The following is a 19,225-nucleotide window of genomic DNA, read 5'->3' on the forward strand; positions in this document are numbered from 1 at the left end:
ATCATTAAAATTGAGGTAGTTAGAAACCTCAATTTGAAGATTTAAAAGGTTCAAGCTAGGTGCAACGTAGAAAGAAAAAATATAATAAATTTAAATAATAATAAAATAGTTTGAGGTTCCTTAATAAAAAGTGAAATTAAAACTTGTTTAAGAACAGCATAAATTCAATTAAAAATATTGATGATAGTAAAAATGTATTTAAACATAATATAAACTCAAGGAAAAAAGTATTTGCACACTATGTTTGCTTACTTGCTCTTGTTTGTATGGTTGAGTATAATCCTGTTCTTTTCTATCTGTATTATAAAATATTTCAATCTATTAAGTTCGCTTTAATTCTTCTTCTTTCTCATTCGCCTCTCAGCGTGGAGGAGCCTCTAACCACTTTGTCCAGATCCCCCACATAACCACTTGGACCACTTGACCACATCTCGGTCTACCACTTGGACCACTTGACCACAACGGTCTATAGCAAGCATGTTCATCCGAGCCAGCTTTTATCCTCTTTCCAGACCTAGTCGTTGGATATACTCCATATAGCTCCTTCTAGGTCTGCCTCATGGTCTCCTACCAGTCGGCCTCGCCTCCATACATTTTCTTGATACTCTGTCTCCCCTATTTTACAGATGAGTCCTTATCATCGGAACTGTCTGTATTCAATCATTGATTTCACTGAGAGGATCTAAATGTCTTCTCTTATTCTTTCATTCCTTATCCTGTCTCTTCTAATTTTGTCCAGTATTCTTCGCAAAAATCGCATTTCAGCAGCCGTAATCCTGCTCAAGTCCTTGTTTTGGGTGACCCAATTTTATCTGCCATTTAATAGTGTTGGAAGATATATTGCTTTAAAGATATGGAGCTTGGTATCCTTACCTACCTCCCTCTTTTTCATAATAGTATCGTATATCTGGTAGTAAATACTATTTGCTTTATTTATCCTATTCATTTTCATTCAACCGATCCTAATACCAAAAACAAGTGAACTAAAACCGCTACCCGCGAAAAAGTTATATTATTTCGAAATTAAAGAAAATCGTTCTACTGTCAGAAATTTGATGAAAGAAGCACAACTGCAAATAACCGGCGCAAAGGACGTCCAAAGAAAGTTAATGAGAGTATGAAAAAAAAAAATCAAAATTGAGGCGATGAAAAATCCAGAAGTTAGTGAAGATGTCCTAGCTAATATGGTCGAATTCTGGAGTCTGTGTAAGCACTACAACTATTAGAAATGTTCTGTTAGAAAAATTTTGAAGGAATTGACAGTAGGGTCCCGAGAAAGGAAGCTTATATCAGTGTAACCAATCGCAAAAAAAAGGTTCTTATTTACTAGGGATTACATCAACAGCCCCATAAGTTTTTGGGAAAATGTATTATTCTCTGATGAGAGTAAATTTAATTTCTTTGGATCTTGCGGCAGAAAGACGATATGGCGAAGGAAAAGTGAAGAATTGAGGAAGCAAAACATGGAGGTGGGGGTGTAATGGTTTGGGGATGGGTGGCTTATAATGGTGAAGGAAATCTTGGGCCTATTGAGGGGATTTTAAATGCAGAAGGTTATGTCAAAACTTTGCGCCATAACCTGCTACCCAATGGAGCCAAATTAGGAATTCAGGATCAGTATACTTTTATGCATGATAATGATCCGAGATGATCCATGATAACAAAATTATAGAGTGGTTAATATTTAACATTCCCCAACAACTTCATATCCCTCTACAGTCTCCTGTATTAAACATAATTGAAAATTTGAGTCATATTTTAAATATAAATGTTCGAAAAATCCAAAGAACCACCTCAAGGATCTTTTACAGTGAGAATGAGAACAAATTAACACGGATTTAATTAAAAAACTCGCCCACTCAATGCCGAGACGTTTACAAGCGGTAATACATTCCAACGGACTTCATACAAAATATTAAATTTTTTTTTTTAATATTTATTTATTGCTATTTACAACTGTACATTATAATACATTTAGTAAATCTCATCTAAGTTAAATTGGAGTGTTACAGGCGTGTAGAGAAACTACCCATTGGTAGCAATCTAATGACATTTTACATTAGCTGGTCTCGTGGCCATCATATTAAATTTAAAAAATAATAATAAAACGCAAGGTGTGCAAAAAGTATTTTTCTGTATTTTTTGTAAGTTTGATGGGTTTTTTTTTGTATGAACGTTTTTCATTTAAATTTTATTTGTAGTTATTAAGTTATAAATATACTTTCTGTTTTTGAAGTAATAGTGTTTTCTTATTGCTTAAATTCATAATTTAATTTTAAAAAACATGGTATGCAAATAGTAGGTCCTCTAGTAGGTCTCATATTTTCATATCTATAACTTTAATCTACTTTATGATGTCCTCTCAGGTTTTCTAGTGTTGTTGGTAGTTTAAAAGATATAGAGCTCCATATGAGAATTTTTTTTTAACGTTATATATTAACACCTAGGTTTCATTAAAGTAATATTTTTTCTCTTCTTGTGCTCTTGTACTATAATCCATCATGTAACTAACTCCAAGAACGTGGGTTCGAATCCAGCTGAGTAGATAATTATTTACTGTTCCACTGTAGCCTTGCGTCAACACTGTGAGTTATGGGGCCCACCTGAGGTCCACCTAGCCTCCTTAAGCGATTACCCTTAATAGTGAAAAATCTGGTGGTTAAGCATGGTCTTGAAAAAATCACCGTTGTTTTAAAAACAGTGCTTCATTACAGGGTACTGAACCCATGGACTCTTTTTGTGTCTTAGGGGTTTACGTTATTATTTATATTTTTACAATATTGATCTTTCAATATATCGATATGTTCCCAACATCGACGGCAAAAGTAGACATGGTAAAATTAGATTAATTATTTATTATATGATTGTTTGAGAGTGATTTATTGTATTATTAATATACACAATTTTTCATCCATTTTACTCTCAACTTTTATTCTTAAAAAACTTTACAACATTTCGGCCCTCAGCCAACCTTCAATATTCATATCATTGTTTTTAATCTTATTTGCAGGCTAATTGCCCATGTCACATATATTTTTTTTTTTATATCTTAAGTTTAAAGTAAAACCATATGTATCATAAAACATAAGATGACAAACACTTCTGATAATAATTAATAGAAAAAAAATTATAAAAATCAAATACAATTAAACTAAAAACAATAAATGGAAAGGTACAATTTCTGCTAATATGCATATTTACAAGAATAAACAAAAATCTGAATCATTAAGTACAGAAAATATATAAAGCTTGTTTGAAATTTTCAATTGTTATTCTTACGGGATTGGGTGGACAGAAGGTGGTCAAAGATACGGGATTTGAAGGTTGGAAGGGTATTAGAACTACGAATGAAGGAGGGAATAGAATTCCATAGAGAAGAGGAGCGGATGAGGAAAGATCTACCAAAGGCTGCGGTTCGATTGGCAGTTACATATAAGTCTGAAGGCCGTGAGCGGGTATTGCGGGAATGCACTGAGGATTTAAATTGAAGGATATCTGAGATGTACGACGGAAGGTGGGTAAGTATGATAGTGATGATGATGTTATCCAACCAACAAGAAAATATGTGTTTCTTTGTAACTATGTGTTCTTCAATGTGCACAAATACATCTAAACCAAATTTCATTACAATGACTAACTTGGTTCTTAAGTTGTACTATCTAATATCACGATTTCTGGGTGTGACGATTTCGCGAAAAAGTTGCGTCGAGTTGCTGCTAGGTGCCGAGTGCAAAGGGTTAAAATTAAAACGTTAATAAATTAAGCTGCTCACATTATTATACTAATAACATTTAGCATGTTAAAACGTTTTACATTTAACATCTTACATACCCCTAATATAACAAATTATTGAACTTTAAATCCTATGTCAAATGGGTATCATAAAAGTGCCTCTACACGTTTGCCAAACAAGGGCAAATCCGCGCATGCTCAAACATGTGGATGAGTTATTTGGATTAGCTGGTGCAAGTTGGTGCTGAATTTGTCTGCGACACGTTAAATGTCATTTTTTGGGCACAAACGAAAGGGCGCTTGGGCTGCGTCTACACGTTTGTGCTCAATTAGCCTTGCCTTAGAACTGCCACAAGATTTGTGTTCTCCATGTTTCAAATAATTTCCCTAACTTTTGGATTGCCTCATCCTATCTATTCATCTCCTAATCAACTACCTTACTTAGCGCCTTCTGTTCAAGAGTACTTTGTACACTGACATTATCAACAGGAATCAGATCATTTAACACATTCACCTCGACAATATAATCGAGTTTATTTTTATTTTCAGCATCTTCGAAAACTTAAAATGATTTTAAAAATCAGAAAAGAAAAAATAAATCGATACGTTACCGCGCAATTTCTTTTTATATTTGAAGCTATCTTAAAACGGATTTTTCGTTTTTATTCTTAAGTAATCGGAATAACATAACAATTGCTTGGAATTTTTTAAGAAAAATAAAAGTTCCATTTAAATGTAATTAAATTTACAATTACATTAATTAAATGTAATTTCAATTACAGTAGTTCATGAAGTAATTGCAAATACAATAATAATTATTTCAAACTGTTAGTGCATTTGTGCAATTCCGAATTACAGATCCTATGAATTGTTATTGTAATTACTTTTTGCCCAACTCTAGGAGGAGAATAGATTTACAGCTATTCCATCTGACGCACTAGAGATATACACGACCTCCTGAAAATAAATCCCATATGTTATCACCGCCGGATCATTACTAATAACGCTATGATTATTCGTAATTATTCAGAAACATTTCACAAAATGTTGCTCAATCGATACTGAATCTGATCGATTTATATTTGATAAGGTATGGTAATTTGAAAACTAATGATTGATGGATTTCTCATTTGGTTGGATTATGAAGAGCTGGTTAGCAGAAGCAATCTTGCCAGCGTTAATGAGATCTTGGCGCTTGTGAGGGATAGATGTCATTTAATTATTGTAATTAGGCTTCTTTCGAAACTTGCTGATGTTAATGATAGCACAAGATCCCAAGATGAGAAAAAACCCAGCTATTTTAGCCCAATTTTAGATTAATTTAATGAAACCTATGTATAATTACTAGTCAAAATTGATGAGTCTGCCAAGTATAGGTAGGAGGAATAAAAAATCATGGCTGTTTCAAAACATTAAAAAAAAATTTCTTTCGGAGCTTTATACGTTTGCAAAAATATGAGCTTCGTTACGTTCAATAGTTTCCGAGTTATAGCTTTTTAAAATGCAACATTTCATAAAAAATACACTGAAAAATCAGTGGTTAGTGAATTGGAATTGCGCTCAGTATATGCAGTTGTCATTTTCCAACTGAATAAAAGTCCATTGACAGTTTTTCGAAATTAAAGAGCATCATTGGTAAAGAAAAAGGTAGAACTATGGTTTCGTACCCAGATGAAGCGTTAAGATACATACCTTTCACTGCTTACTATGCAAAAACGAGCCTTTTCTCGAAAGAATAAACCAAGATCACTTTTGGTGAAAAGTGGATTATTTATGATAACAGGCATCGATTAGTTGAGTAAATAAATATCGATGAAAGGCCGGGAAACATGCAAAAACAATATTATTGGTTTCTATGTAATGATCAAGGGCAGGAATAATTTACTTCTACTTTTTACCCAGAGGTCAATCCTCAATGCTCCTTATTTTGTTACTAATAAAACCATCCATAAAGACCTAAATGTTCCTTATGTAACCGATCTAGCCCGAACCAGATATTATTCCTTCCATAATAAACTCCCTAACCACCCAAACCCACTAGTTTCTAACCTTGCTTCCTCTTCCATTCCCGGCAATCCTCCAAGGCGCCTGAAAAGAAGATGGCCTCGTGACCTTATATTGTAAACTGTTTTTAGAGTTCTACTACTGGGTAGTTTCTCTACATCCTGTATCATATCATTATGTCATTATGATCAAATTTACTGATTGTATTTTTTTATACAGTTGTAAATATCAACAAATAAATAAAAAAAAACAAAAAAAAAAACTTTTTAACCAGAGGTCAATCCATCAGTTCCTCATCGTATTGCCGTGATATTGATATAATACACTAAAATCAAACTTCATTGGTTGATCGGAAGGGACCTTATACTCTTACAAGACATACCTTTCAACATTTACGGATGCTCTGTGTTATTGTTTAGACTGCTAAAGTGAGATATGCTATCTGGGTTCTACATCGATTTCATCTTATTTTTCCCAATCCTGATTATGGCCGAATTTGAGAAATGTTGACTGGTTACTTATTTACTGCTGTTTGAAAGGATTAAGGGTTTGTTTTGTAATCTTTTTTTTTATTTTTTTTTATTTATTTGTTGATATTTACAACTGTATACATTATAATACATTTAGTAAATTTGATCATAATGACATAATGATATGATACAGGATGTAGAGAAACTCTAAAAACAGTTTACAATATAAGGTCACGAGGCCATCTTCTTTTCAGGCGCCTTGGAGGATTGCCGGGAATGGAAGAGGAAGCAAGGTTAGAAACGAGTGGGTTTGGGTGGTTAGGGAGTTTATTATGAAAGGAATAATATCGGGTTCGGGCTAGATCGGTTACATTTTTGTAATCTTCCAATAATAATATTGTTTGTTTTTTCAAATAATTATTTAATGTTAAATAATTCATTTATTTATTTTGAAACTGCTAAATCTTCGAACATCAAACGTATCCTGTCCCTTCAATACTTAGAACACAGTCAATGCACCCTATTACGTTTCCAGGAAGACTCTACACAATTACCTTCATATCCCTTTTGTCCTTGAACTCCTACTAACAAAATTCTCAGCATTCCATATAAACCTCTCTAATCATCCTAATCCTTTGGTTCAATCCTTATCCAGTTCCACCCATCCCTGCAATCCTCCTCGAAGGTTAAAACGGCAGTGCCCAAGAGTCACTTGACACCAGCTACTCATGAATAGTGATTGCGGCTTAAGCGCAGTTACTCAGCCTCCACTGGCTCTCATTACCAGTGACGTGGTGAGAGGGCTGTGCTGGGATCTCAAAGGGCCCTGCTCTACCTCTCATAAGTAGGCTTGGAGATTGTTAGGTCGAGATTGTAAATATTGCATATAATTTAGTTTACCTAGTTTGATTATGTTCATCTCATTTATTTATTTTTTATCTTATAGAGATTTTATTTATTTATTTTTATGTTTATATGTATATTTTATATATTTATTTATTTATTTTATTTTTTATGAAAGAGTTCAATCATCACTATTACCCATTGCCCAAGTTTGTGGCCGATTATAATATTATAAATAAATAAAAGTTTGCTATATAAAAATATTTCTTTTTGGTAGTTCTAGCTTTAAATTTTGTTTTGTAATTAATTTTTTATTAGCACTCCTTCCCTAATAAACATCGAAATTTAAGAAAAAGTAAACTACTGACAGTATAAATAGCTCGAATCCGAATAGCAATGGATATAACGAAATAAGTAAGAAGCTGATGACCATGAAATAATTTAGTAAATCATAAAGTATTCGTCAAGTTACCAGTTAGAAATTAGCTCTTTGGATTGTGTTAATTTTTCTGTTTGTGACTCTTCGGATTGTGTTAATATTTCTGTTTGTGCCTCTAATATAATTAGTGTAACGTTGGAAACAATTTTTTCGTTTTACCTTGTTATAGAATTATTCATACAGATGGATCCTGCTTCAAAATATGTAAAATATAATATACATACAAAATATATTATTTGTTTTAATGGCGCTTAATATGTTTTCAGTTTAGCTTTGAAAATATTACCTAGATTATAATAAAAGAAGTATTAATTCTTATTCTGAGGCAGCGAGTCTCCTTATAGTAAAGAAAACCGACGCATAAAATCTAGTTCATAAAATGTACTCGGACAAATAATTTTCCAAAATTAATTCCTATCATAATTGAGATGGAAAAGCATTCCTGGCCTCCTAATAATTAGTTGGTTAATTTAATGAAGTAATTGAATTATGTCTTTCTTCACGTATAATTCCTAAACGTTGCGTTCAAAGGAAAAAGTTAAGAGATAACAATCTATCAGGGCCGGCAATGCTGGGCTATCGTTAGGTTAGAGGATGTGGTATATAGATCGATTAATTGAACACAATTGATCGTTTGATATCAATCAATATATTTAGTTAACTTTAAATGTGTGTTATTATTTTAAACTTTTCAATTACTGGACCGATTTACGTCCTGTTTTTTTTTTAATGTACCCTGTCGCCATGGAAAGGTTTAAAGCTATAGTACAAGAGCCCTAGAGGAGAAAAAAAACCCAGTTATTTCACCCCAATTTTTAATTACATAAATGAAAACTAGGTATAATTACTAGTCAAAATTGATGAGTCTGCGAAGCATAGGTAGGGGGAATAAAGAATGGCAGCTGTTACAAAACGTTAAAAATAATTAATTTTTTATTCGAAGCTCTATATCATTACAATTATCAACAACAATAGCAAATCTAAGAGAACATCATTTGCGTTCAATAGTTTATATATTGTTAGTCATAGTAGTTTAGTCTCGAGATATAGCTTTTTAAAAAGCAACATTTCATAAAAATGTTGTATGGGACGTATTGAAATATCAGTAGTTAGTTAAATTATTTTGAGAAATCTATAACTCAGGAACTATATGACGTACAGATGTCTATTAGCACTCATTTTAAAGCTAATTTAATGGATTATATAATAGTTTATGACGTTTATTTTTGTAGGAGCATTAGTTTTCATGACATTTGCTAAAATAAATTGATTTATAGTTGTTCGGACAAATTTTCATTTGGCAAGTTTATATTCATATGTGAATATAATAAAAACTACTACCCCTATGAAGATAAGTGTCATAAACTACTTTTTAGTTAGTTAAATTTACTTTATTTTGAGTGTTGGCAGACATATGTGCGTATTATAGTTCTAGAGATATATTTTTTAAAAAAGCCAACATTTTTTACGAACAACTAGAAATAAACATTTTGTGAGATTATTTCGTCAAATATCATTAAAACTATTACTCCTACAAAGATAAACAATATTAACTATTTTATAGTAAATTTAACTAGCTTTAATTTGAGCAAGGGCAGACATCTCTTAGTCTTATGGCTTCTGAAATAAAGTTTTTCATAAATCAAACTTATTGTCCAAACAACTATAAATCAATTTATTTCAGCAAATATCTTGAAAACTACTATTCCTACGAAGGTAAAGGTAATGAACTACTGTATAGTACGTTAAACTAGCTTTAATTTGATTGCTAATTGACATCTATACGTCACATAGTTCCTGATATATAGATTTCTCAAAATAAATTAACTGATTACTTATATTTCAGTATATTTTTATGCTATATCACGAGAACTAATGAACGTAAATAGCTCTATTAGGGCTAATATTTCAGCAAATTTAATCTCCTTTAAATAATGTTCTTTTAGATTTTCTTGTATTGTTGGTAGTTTTTAAGATCTATAGCTCGGAATGAAAAATTAATGTTTTTTTAAGGTGTTGAAACAGCCGCTATTTTTTATTCCTCCTACTATACTTGGCAGACTCATCAATTTTGACTAGTAATTATACATAGTTTCCATTAAAGTGATAAAAAATTGGTTATGAACAAAATTAAACGTTTTTGGTTTGTAGCTCAGAAAGTATTCGTTTGTTTTGTGGTTAGTATCATCGATTCGTCTCTTTTTCCGAAGAATAAGAAAAAAAGTATTACTGATTCTATTAAGCTATATTATATTCACGACAAATTATAAATATAATGTGACTTGAGGTAAAGTAGGACAATAAAATATATTTTAAGCATTTATACTCGTTTTTTCAAAGATATTAAAAATTATAAAATTTTTTACCTCGATTTATATTGAGGTTTTGTTTTTCTTCTTAGTGACCATTGTTCATGTAATCGTTGATAACTTCTTTGCATTTTATCCAATCTCTGCGTCAATATAACCGTTGGAAACTGAATGTCTCCCTTTCAGCCTACATCAATTTAATGCCCTTTCAAGGGCGAAATATGGTTTTCAAATAAAGAAAAGATTTTCAAACGTTATTTATTTATTTTATATCTCCGGTTCTAATTTGATTAAATCGAAAACACGGTGAGCATGTACAAGAGCCAGGAAGAAAAGAAAAATTTAATGAAAACTATGTATAATTATTAGTCAAAATTGATGAGTCTGCCAAATATAGGTAGGGGGAATAAAAAATGGTGGCTGTTTCAAAACCTTAAAAAACATTAATTCTTGATTCCGACCTTTAGATCTTTAGATCTAGACCAACAACACAAGAAAATCTAAAAGAACATTATTTAAAGAAGAGTAAATTTTCAGAAATACTAGCCCTAATAGAGCTATTTACGTTAAACAGTTCTCGAGATATACCTTTTTAAAAAGCAACATTTCATAAAAATATACTGAAATATCAGTAATCAGTTAATTTATTTTGAGAAATCTATATCTCAGGAACTATGTGACGTGCAAATGTCAATTAGGAATCAAATTAAAGCTAGTTTAATGGACTATACAGTAGTTCATTACCTTTACCTTCGTAGGAATAGTAGTTTTCATGATATTTGCTAAAATAAATTGATTTATAGTTGTTTGGACAATAAGTTTGATTTATGAAAAACTTCATTTCAGAAACCATTGGACGTACAGATGTCTGCCAGCGTTCAAATTAAAGCTAGTTAAATTTACTATAAAATAGTAAATGTTGTTTATCTTTGTAGGAGTAGTAGTTTTATGATATTTGACGAAATAATCTCACAAAATTTTTATTTCTAGTTGTTCGTATAAAATGTTGGATTTTTGAAAAATATATCTCTAGATTCATAAGACGCACAAGTGCGCTAAAGCCACAAACACTCAATTTGATTGTAGAATCTGAACCTTCGAGGTGGATCGTAGGGATAGGTGGATCTAGATAACGATTGAACCAAAGGATTAGGATGGTTAGAAAAGTTTATATGGAATTTTGAGAATTTGATTGGTATGAGGTCAACGACAAAAGGGATGTGAAGGTAATGGTGTAGTGATATGTTGGAAATATAATAGGGTGCATTAACTATGGTTCTAAGGATATTGGATTGGATACTTTTGATGTTCAACGGCTTAATACGTTAGTTGTTCCCCAAAGTTCAAGTCTGTAGGTCCAGATAGGTCTGAGTATAGTAACAAATTATTGAACATTAAATTCTATATCAAATGATTATCATAAAAGTGCCTCTACACGTTTGCCAAACCAGGGCAAATTCGCTCATGGGCAAGCGTATGGATGGGTTGACTGGTATAAGATGGCTTATTGTGGGCTAGCCGTCGAGAGTCCGTTTTAGGGCAAAAATCAAAGGCTTGCACTGAATCAAAGGCTTGCACTGAATCAAAGGCTTGCACTGAATCAAAGGCTTGCACTGAATCAAAGGCTTGCACTGAATCAAAGGCTTGCACTGAATCCACTCGTTTGTTTTCAGTTAGCATTGCTTTACAACTGCCAACAGATGAATATTTGTCCTCTCCGTATTTTAATTAATTGAATAATTTCCCCAACCTTCAGATTCAGTAATTAACTCTAATTTAGGTTTGTATATTTTAAAATTCTATCGTTTCAGTGTAAATACTGTGTTTCAATTCTTGTCAATTAACTTTAACAGTTTACTTTTTGTTTACCACAGCACAGATATAAGTTTATAACTACATTATATGTTTGAGTAATTAAATTAATAAGTATTTGATAAAAAAATTTGAATGAAAGTCTCATTTATAGGTAATGTACCATATAGTACCATTTTTATGAATTATTATAATTTACTGATGTTCGTGTTTTCTTTCGGAGCGCGGTGGCACCTTGATAAGGCGCGATGCTACTGACTCCAAAGACCTGGATTCGAATCCGGCTGGGCAGAAAAAAATTTCTGTGACCCTGTAGCCGTGAGTCAATCCTGTGGGTTCTGTCCAGCCTCGAAAAATTGAGTACCCTTAATTAGGTAAAAATCTAGCTGGCGATCAGGATTCTGATCAAATCACCTCCTTCCAAAACCGTTAGTCTAGTAACAATACTTCCTTACAATGTACTGAGCCCCTGACCCTTCGTGGGCCAAAGTCAAATGAACCGAACAAACGTGTGGATGACGACGTTCTTTGCTTCCTTTCTTTACCAAGCATTAGTTTTGTATTGTCTTGGATTAGCGGCAAGTGGAAAACTTTTAGATCCAACATTAGGGAGCGTTTTGTCTCTAGATAAAAATTAATTTCATAAATAAATATCTAGATTATTATAATTTTTTTATTTTTTTTTTTTTTTATTTATTTTTTTTATCAATCATTACAAAAATGCACTAATTCAGGCTCATCATCCCTACTCACCACTCCAGTCCTACGTTTCGGCCATTCTCGATAATAACTATTGATAAACAATTTCAATTACCCTCTTAACATTAAAAATTATTTCCAAAAACATTTTGTATTATAAATAATCCTGGCTTATTTCAAATATAACAGCCTCAATGCCTCTATAAAACAGCAGGGCTATTCTGCCATTGTCAAATTATATTTTAGTCTATCTAACTATAAACTATAATTAAACTAGGAAACACAAGAAACTGCTCGTAGATTCCGACTATTGCAATATTTACTAGACAAACGGTCTAAATTGCCAATCCATTACAAAAGACTGATCTACATGACTATTATAAGGCCTATCTGGACATGCGGAGTTGAGCTTTGGAGCTCCACTAAACCATCAAATTCCTCCAGAATCCAATCCCTACAGTCCAAAATCCTTAATGCTCCTTACTTTGTCACAAATCAAGTCATCCATCAGGACCTCAATGTTCCATATGTTGCGGATTTGGCCAGAACCAGATACCGTTCCTTCCATAATAAACTTCTCAACCACCCAAATCCACTTGTTTCTAACCTGGCTTCTCCTTCATTACCTAATAATCCTCCTAGGCGTCTGAAAAGAAGATGGCCTCGAGATCTTCTCCTCTAGAAATGTTATTGGAGTTCTATCAGTGGGTAGATTCTCCACATGTTTTTATCATGTCATTATGTTTTATCATGTCACCTACAGCAAATTTACTTGTTGTATATATGTGTATACAGTTGTAAATAACAATAAATAAATTATTTAAAAAAAAAAAAAAAAATAGGAAACCCACTGAGCACAATCAATTAACTTTTATCATATTCTGTTAAATTACCTATTTCTTATCTAACTAATTTAATTTTTCTAATATTATTGGATTTATAGTTTCTATTATAACCTTATCACTCACTTTATCAACAATACATTGTTTAAACCTACTTCACATATCAGGTTTAAATAATATTCTCTCTCATTATATTTACAATTTTATTTTAGTTTAATTATTTATTCTTTTTTTTAATAAAAAAAACATTAAATTTATGTCCCTTATGTCTCAAGATAAAAATTATTTATATTAATAAATTTGTAGATTATTATGATTTTTTTTTTTAACATTTCAGATTCGGATGATGTAAATAGAGCTCAAAAGATCAGACAGGATGCCGACGAAAATGATCGATGATTCGACCAACACAACTCCTCTTCCATTGTCCAAATTTCGCCATCTTGATCATGATGAAGTTCATATCGGAAGCAACGAGTTTATTTGTGAGTTTTCAATTACAATATTATATAATATAATAATAAATATTATATAATAATAATTAGAGTATTATATTTATCAAGTTATTATCAGAAGAGAATTACAGGCAAAAGGTGAATGAACGTAATTCTATTTTAAGGAGCCTTTTGTCACAGATTAAAATATTTTTTATAAATAAGGAGATCGTTGGGGGTATGGTGAGTTAAGAACACAAATAAGTAAAAACTTGTTTATTAATACTAACGTTTCGGGCAGAATTCCATGAACAAAAAAACTAAGAACAAAAAACAAATTATCAACCATAATCGGAGTTGGGCAAAAATTAGCCATAGTTAAGGATGGAGGACCCCTGTGCTATAACGGCTGTCAAAGAGGGTCTCTAAAAGGACCAACTTACTAGGAAGAGAAGGACACCTGAGACCACCTGGATAAGGGACATGCCCAGGAGGCAGGCTGGAATACCTGTTTACCAATCGTAACACTTGTCTACAAGTCATAAACAGCAAATTGCTTTGGCTTGGGATCAAAAGAGAAGCTGGCCGAGGGAAACAGGTAATACCCCAAAAACATGGCAAGGAGGCAGTTGAAGAGAGTAAAGAAGACACGATGAGACAGTCAGCAGAAGCAGACCAGAGGTACAGAGGAGATAGAACAGCCAAGAAGGACGGACATATCCAGCTAGACTAGGACAATGAACGGAAAACAAAACATATGAAAATCTACTGTATGTACTTGTATGTATGTAAACGAAAAGGATTTGAAATATAAGTTATTTAGGCTTGAGTAGCTCTGTGGTAAGGCACTGTGCTACTAACTCCAAGGACCCAGAGTTCATGAGTGGTAGATAATTATTTTAAGTTTCACTGTAGCCATTAGTCAGCTGTGTGGGTTCAGGAGCCCTTTGGGGTCTACCCAACCTTATAAAGTAGGTACTCTTAATTGGGTATCTGGCGGTCAGGCATGATTTCAACCAAATCATCTCCTTGCACAACCGTTGGTCCATTAACAGTGCTTTCTTACAAAGTACTGTTACAGATTTAATTTTTCTAAAAGTTACGTTAAAATTAATGTTTTGTCCTGCCTAATGTAGCTTTGAAATTCTGGCCGAAACATTGGCACCGATTTATAAGTTTTACTTATTTATGTCCTCTGATCGAACCCCAACCATCTTCTCCTCATTTATATATATATTGTAATATTGAAAAATTAATAAAATAAAATAAATGGAATTTAATAGTTTTAACTTATTTCAAATATAAAAGAGATAGCTTCAAGGTTCAAATTAAAAACTTTAATATTTAACAGATAATATAATTTTATAACCTAAGAGACTTTTATCAGGGCGTGTTCCCTGGCAATCAGAAACAGACGACACTTTACTACTAATAACACTTTAACTTAATTACTAGACATTTTACTAATACAATTAATTCCATTTGGAAACAAGACTAACCAATTACACAGCTTCTCCTGATAATTGTTGATCTCTTCTTGTCGATGATGCTATATCCAACTCCTAACAATAGCTTCTAGTCCTTCCCGCCTCTAGTCAAACGGACGTCTTCTCCCAAAGCCAGCAAAATCAAGAGTCTCCTTTCCTCTCCTCTATCTTCAATGTTCACTGGTCGATCCAAAATATAATCGCTCTGCTTTATTTGCTATGATTTGCGATGTAAATAGTTTATTGATAATTGTTACTTTCTTCTTTGATTACTCCTTTTCCATAATTACTGCATAGGAACAAGACTTGACAAATTTCAATCCATGTTATAAAACACAAACAACCCAACGAACACTTAGGAAGGACTCAGGACTCGCACCTCCATCTTTCTTGTTTTGAAAAGCGTATTTATTTTAGATAATGAAAACTGGTTAGCTTGCTTCTTGATCCAAAACAATACCAAAACGACATACATAAAATGAAAACATAACTAAATCATTAATCTATCAATATCAACTATTCATTAAAAAAGATCATATTACAATATCCACGATTAACTATTAACCTATTAAATCATGTAATACTTTAATATTTATTAATTCATTCAGTTTGTTGTTATTGGTTCAATGGCTTAATATTTATTAATTTATTCAGTTTGTTGTTATTGGTTCAATGGCTTAATATTTATTAATTCATTCAGTTTGTTGTTATTGGTTCAATGGCTTAATATTTATTAATTAATTTAGTTTGTTGTTATCAGTTAAATGGCTTAATATTGCTGCTTTGCTTGAATTGTGGCACATCTGACACTAAAGGAAAAATTATTTCGTGTTTGACGTATTTTATAGAATGTATCATAGGCTGTGGTTAAATTTTGACAGCCCTACTAACTTTAGGACAGTATATAGAGAAAGAAACCTCTGTCTACGGTAATATCTTTGGAACACGTCCATTTCAAAATAAAACTGAACCTTTTATTTTCTTAAAAAACCCTTTTATATTTTATATCTAATATATTTTTATAACTATGTTTCCTTTCTTTTTCGGTATTTTTTATCTTCTGTTTTCAAAATTGAATCATGGGCTGGAATAACTTTAATGTAACATTTTTTTTTTAATTTTAATTAAGTGCATCAAATCATTATTTTAACCATAGTGTATTAAAAGCTTTAAACAAAATTATTAATAGATAGAAAGATAGATGCAATATAATACATGTATTATTAGATGTTTCAATATCTATATGGAATCTGCAGATATCTATGTATGTTCATAATTTTCTCCCGCACCTTTTTTATTTACATGAGTACTGTCTCATTTCTAATAAACTTTTTTTTTTTATCATTTGTTTTATTTAATTGTTACCTCTACAATATTATATTGTATTACCTACTATCTACTTAATTTATTGTTATGTATAATTCCAAATTTTTTTGTTATTAATTTCTTTTTATTTTATTTTTTCTTTGAATTAAGGTAGTAATCTCATTTTGTTTTTCAAGCCTTGAAGGCCTGAAATTCAGGTTGAAATGTCGGCACAAATCAATAAGTTTTTACTTATTTGTGTTCTTCACTGACCGCACTCCCAATCATCTTCTCCTCATATTAATAAAATTAAATAAGATTTAAAAATTGCACAAATAAAAAATTTTAAAAGACCCCTAAACTTCAACCAAAACCTTGATTGATTCAATCATGAATCCCCAACACTATCAGTCAGATCGACGCTTTTATGTATATGAGATACTGATCAGTAATAATCTTGTGCTAATGTCTCTTTGGATCGTAATAAAAAGAAAGATTGTTTGGCTATTTTATAGGCATTTGCCTGCAAGAATGAAGTTAAACGGAAGATATTAATGAATCATTCCCAGCCTCCCATCCACCAGAAAAATTTTAAAATTTTATGATGCAATGTTAATATTGCAACAAATAATATGAACAAAACAATTCCAACATTCCCTCCATTTTCTCAATACTCCCTCTAGTTCAAATTTTGAATTATTGGACTTAATTTTTATAGTAATCCATCAGTTCATCATTCAATTTCATATTGCTGTATGTATTGGAAAAATTAATTGTGGCAGTCTTAGAAGTAAAACTTGTGGAAACGAAATAATGATCATGGTTTCCCTGTTACAGCTCAAGGCAGAAAATATTAGTTCTTTAATAATAATGGTAACAATAATTAGAATAGAGCAGTCATTTCCTTAATTAATTCTTGCAGGAAATTTTTGATATTGTAATAGGAGAGTATGACGACAGGAGCTAACTCAATCAGACCTGCACTGTCGGCTTTGGTAAGCTATTGTAAGCTCCTACTCTCTTGTTACAATATAAACATTTTCCCAGCTACAATTGACCAGTCTTGTCCCACCTCCCCCCCCCAACCACTTTTGTTTCATCTTGTGTCACTTAATCAATTTACTCCCATATAATTTTTTTTTTCATGAGTTGTAGAACATCAGAAAAGAAGCTTTACCTAATATTCATTTAATGTTCTATGTAATTCGAAGGAAAATATTAATCAAACTAAATAAGAGTTATACATTATTTGGTCTGTCCTACATAATATTAAAATTTTATAGGAACTCCCTACATGATTAGAGTTCATCAATCAATTCAGTCATAATAGAAAAGCCTGATTGATTCAATCACAAAGACGCCTATGCTTGACAGCGTATTCTGACTTTTTGTTTTCTTTGTTACCCCCCTTCCTAGGGGAGGGGGAGATTATCTACAGGTTACCCTCTATTCTGACCCTGGTTGGGGGGCCAAGTTTTCATTTCCGTGGAACAATCACTGAAATAAAAGTTGACACACCATGCCGGATAGCATAGGCTGACTGATGATTACAAAAGGATCTTGTCCTTATTTCTAATAAGGATAATGACAATGTCTATTGTAAGCTTGTATGAACGTAGCACTCGCAATCTCCCCTTCACTTCAAATTTTGAATGATTAGATTCACAATTTTCTCGGTAACCAGATAATCAGTATTACCTCTAAACAATTAATCTGAACATCAATTTTTGGTTTTACTGTCATTTTGACTGACTGTATGGATCCTTTATCATATAATATTATTTCAACTCATGGTTCAATAATTATATAATACATCATGTGATATAAGAATATCACATTATTTTATTCTTTCTAAGTGATAAAACTAATTATTACTATCCAATATTTATGATATTATGACATGTTTTATGGCTTATTTTATTTAATTTTTTTTTTTTTATCATAGTGGTTGAAACCGTTGGCCGTAAAAGAAAAGTCAGTGTCAAAGAAAAAGTGGATTCATTTTACCCTTGGGCAGAGAGGAAATTTAAAAGCATTTGTACAGTTAAGAATATAACACGAAGGCTACCTTTCCTGCAATGGATGAAGACATACAACAGTGAAGATGCAATTGGTGATCTCGTAGCTGGAGTGACTGTTGGACTCACTGTCATACCTCAGTCTCTAGCATATGCCAATATCGCAGGACTTCCTGCAGAGGTATTTTTTATGTATTTTAAATCTTTTTTTTTTTTTAAATTAGCTCTTTCCTCATTGTTTAATAAAGTTATTGCTTTCTTGTTGCAAAAAGTAGGGAAGCTTTTTATTCATGTAGCTGTCGAGGTATGTGTTCTGTCTAGGCAGCATCTTAACAGGTTGTCGAGGAGGTTATGCAAAATTAATTAGTTCTTACTCCAAATTAAGATGTGAAGTACTCTATAACAGATGGCCACAACAATGCATGTTCACATAGGTTAGGGAGCTGGTTAGGTGATGAATGGACAGAATGAGACTTACACGAACTAGTTGTTGGTCCTTACAGAAAGGTAATTTCACTCTGCAGGGAACTAGTCTGCAGTTGCGAAGAGGAGTCCTAAGGGAACTAACAAAAGGAGGAAATGCTTTAGGAAGGAGGAGAAATCCAGAGAAGGCAATGTGAAATAAAAGTCCAATTTACATTTAGAAAAATAGCACTAGAATGTACTGATCCACTTTGTTTATTATAACTCACTGCCTCCTAAAGAGAATTTCCTGAAGAGGAATTTAACACTTTGGTTATTTTTTTATTTTCAAAAACCTCTTTTATTGATAAATATGTATATACAATACAGATTTATATTATTACATAAAAATAATATACAATACATTTA

At 32.0% G+C, this 19,225-nt stretch overlaps 1 protein-coding gene across 4 annotated transcripts in view; it reads left to right on the plus strand.

Annotated features, from left to right (window-relative positions):
* Esp (Epidermal stripes and patches) overlaps positions 1–19,225 on the plus strand; it is a 158,328-nt gene that overhangs the window by 102,746 nt on the left and 36,357 nt on the right. For all 4 annotated transcript variants that reach the window (XM_067047271.1, XM_067047274.1, XM_067047272.1 and 1 more), the window contains 2 exons: positions 13,488–13,635; positions 18,322–18,575. In XM_067047271.1, the coding sequence (XP_066903372.1) occupies positions 13,527–13,635; positions 18,322–18,575 (363 nt within the window). In that variant the 5' untranslated portion in view covers positions 13,488–13,526. The remainder of the gene's footprint in view (positions 1–13,487; positions 13,636–18,321; positions 18,576–19,225) is intronic.

Source organism: Halyomorpha halys, unplaced genomic scaffold (genome assembly GCF_000696795.3).
Source record: "Halyomorpha halys isolate HHAL.00 unplaced genomic scaffold, Hhal_1.1 Scaffold65.1, whole genome shotgun sequence".
In the NCBI taxonomy this organism is placed as follows: Eukaryota; Metazoa; Arthropoda; class Insecta; order Hemiptera; family Pentatomidae; genus Halyomorpha; species Halyomorpha halys.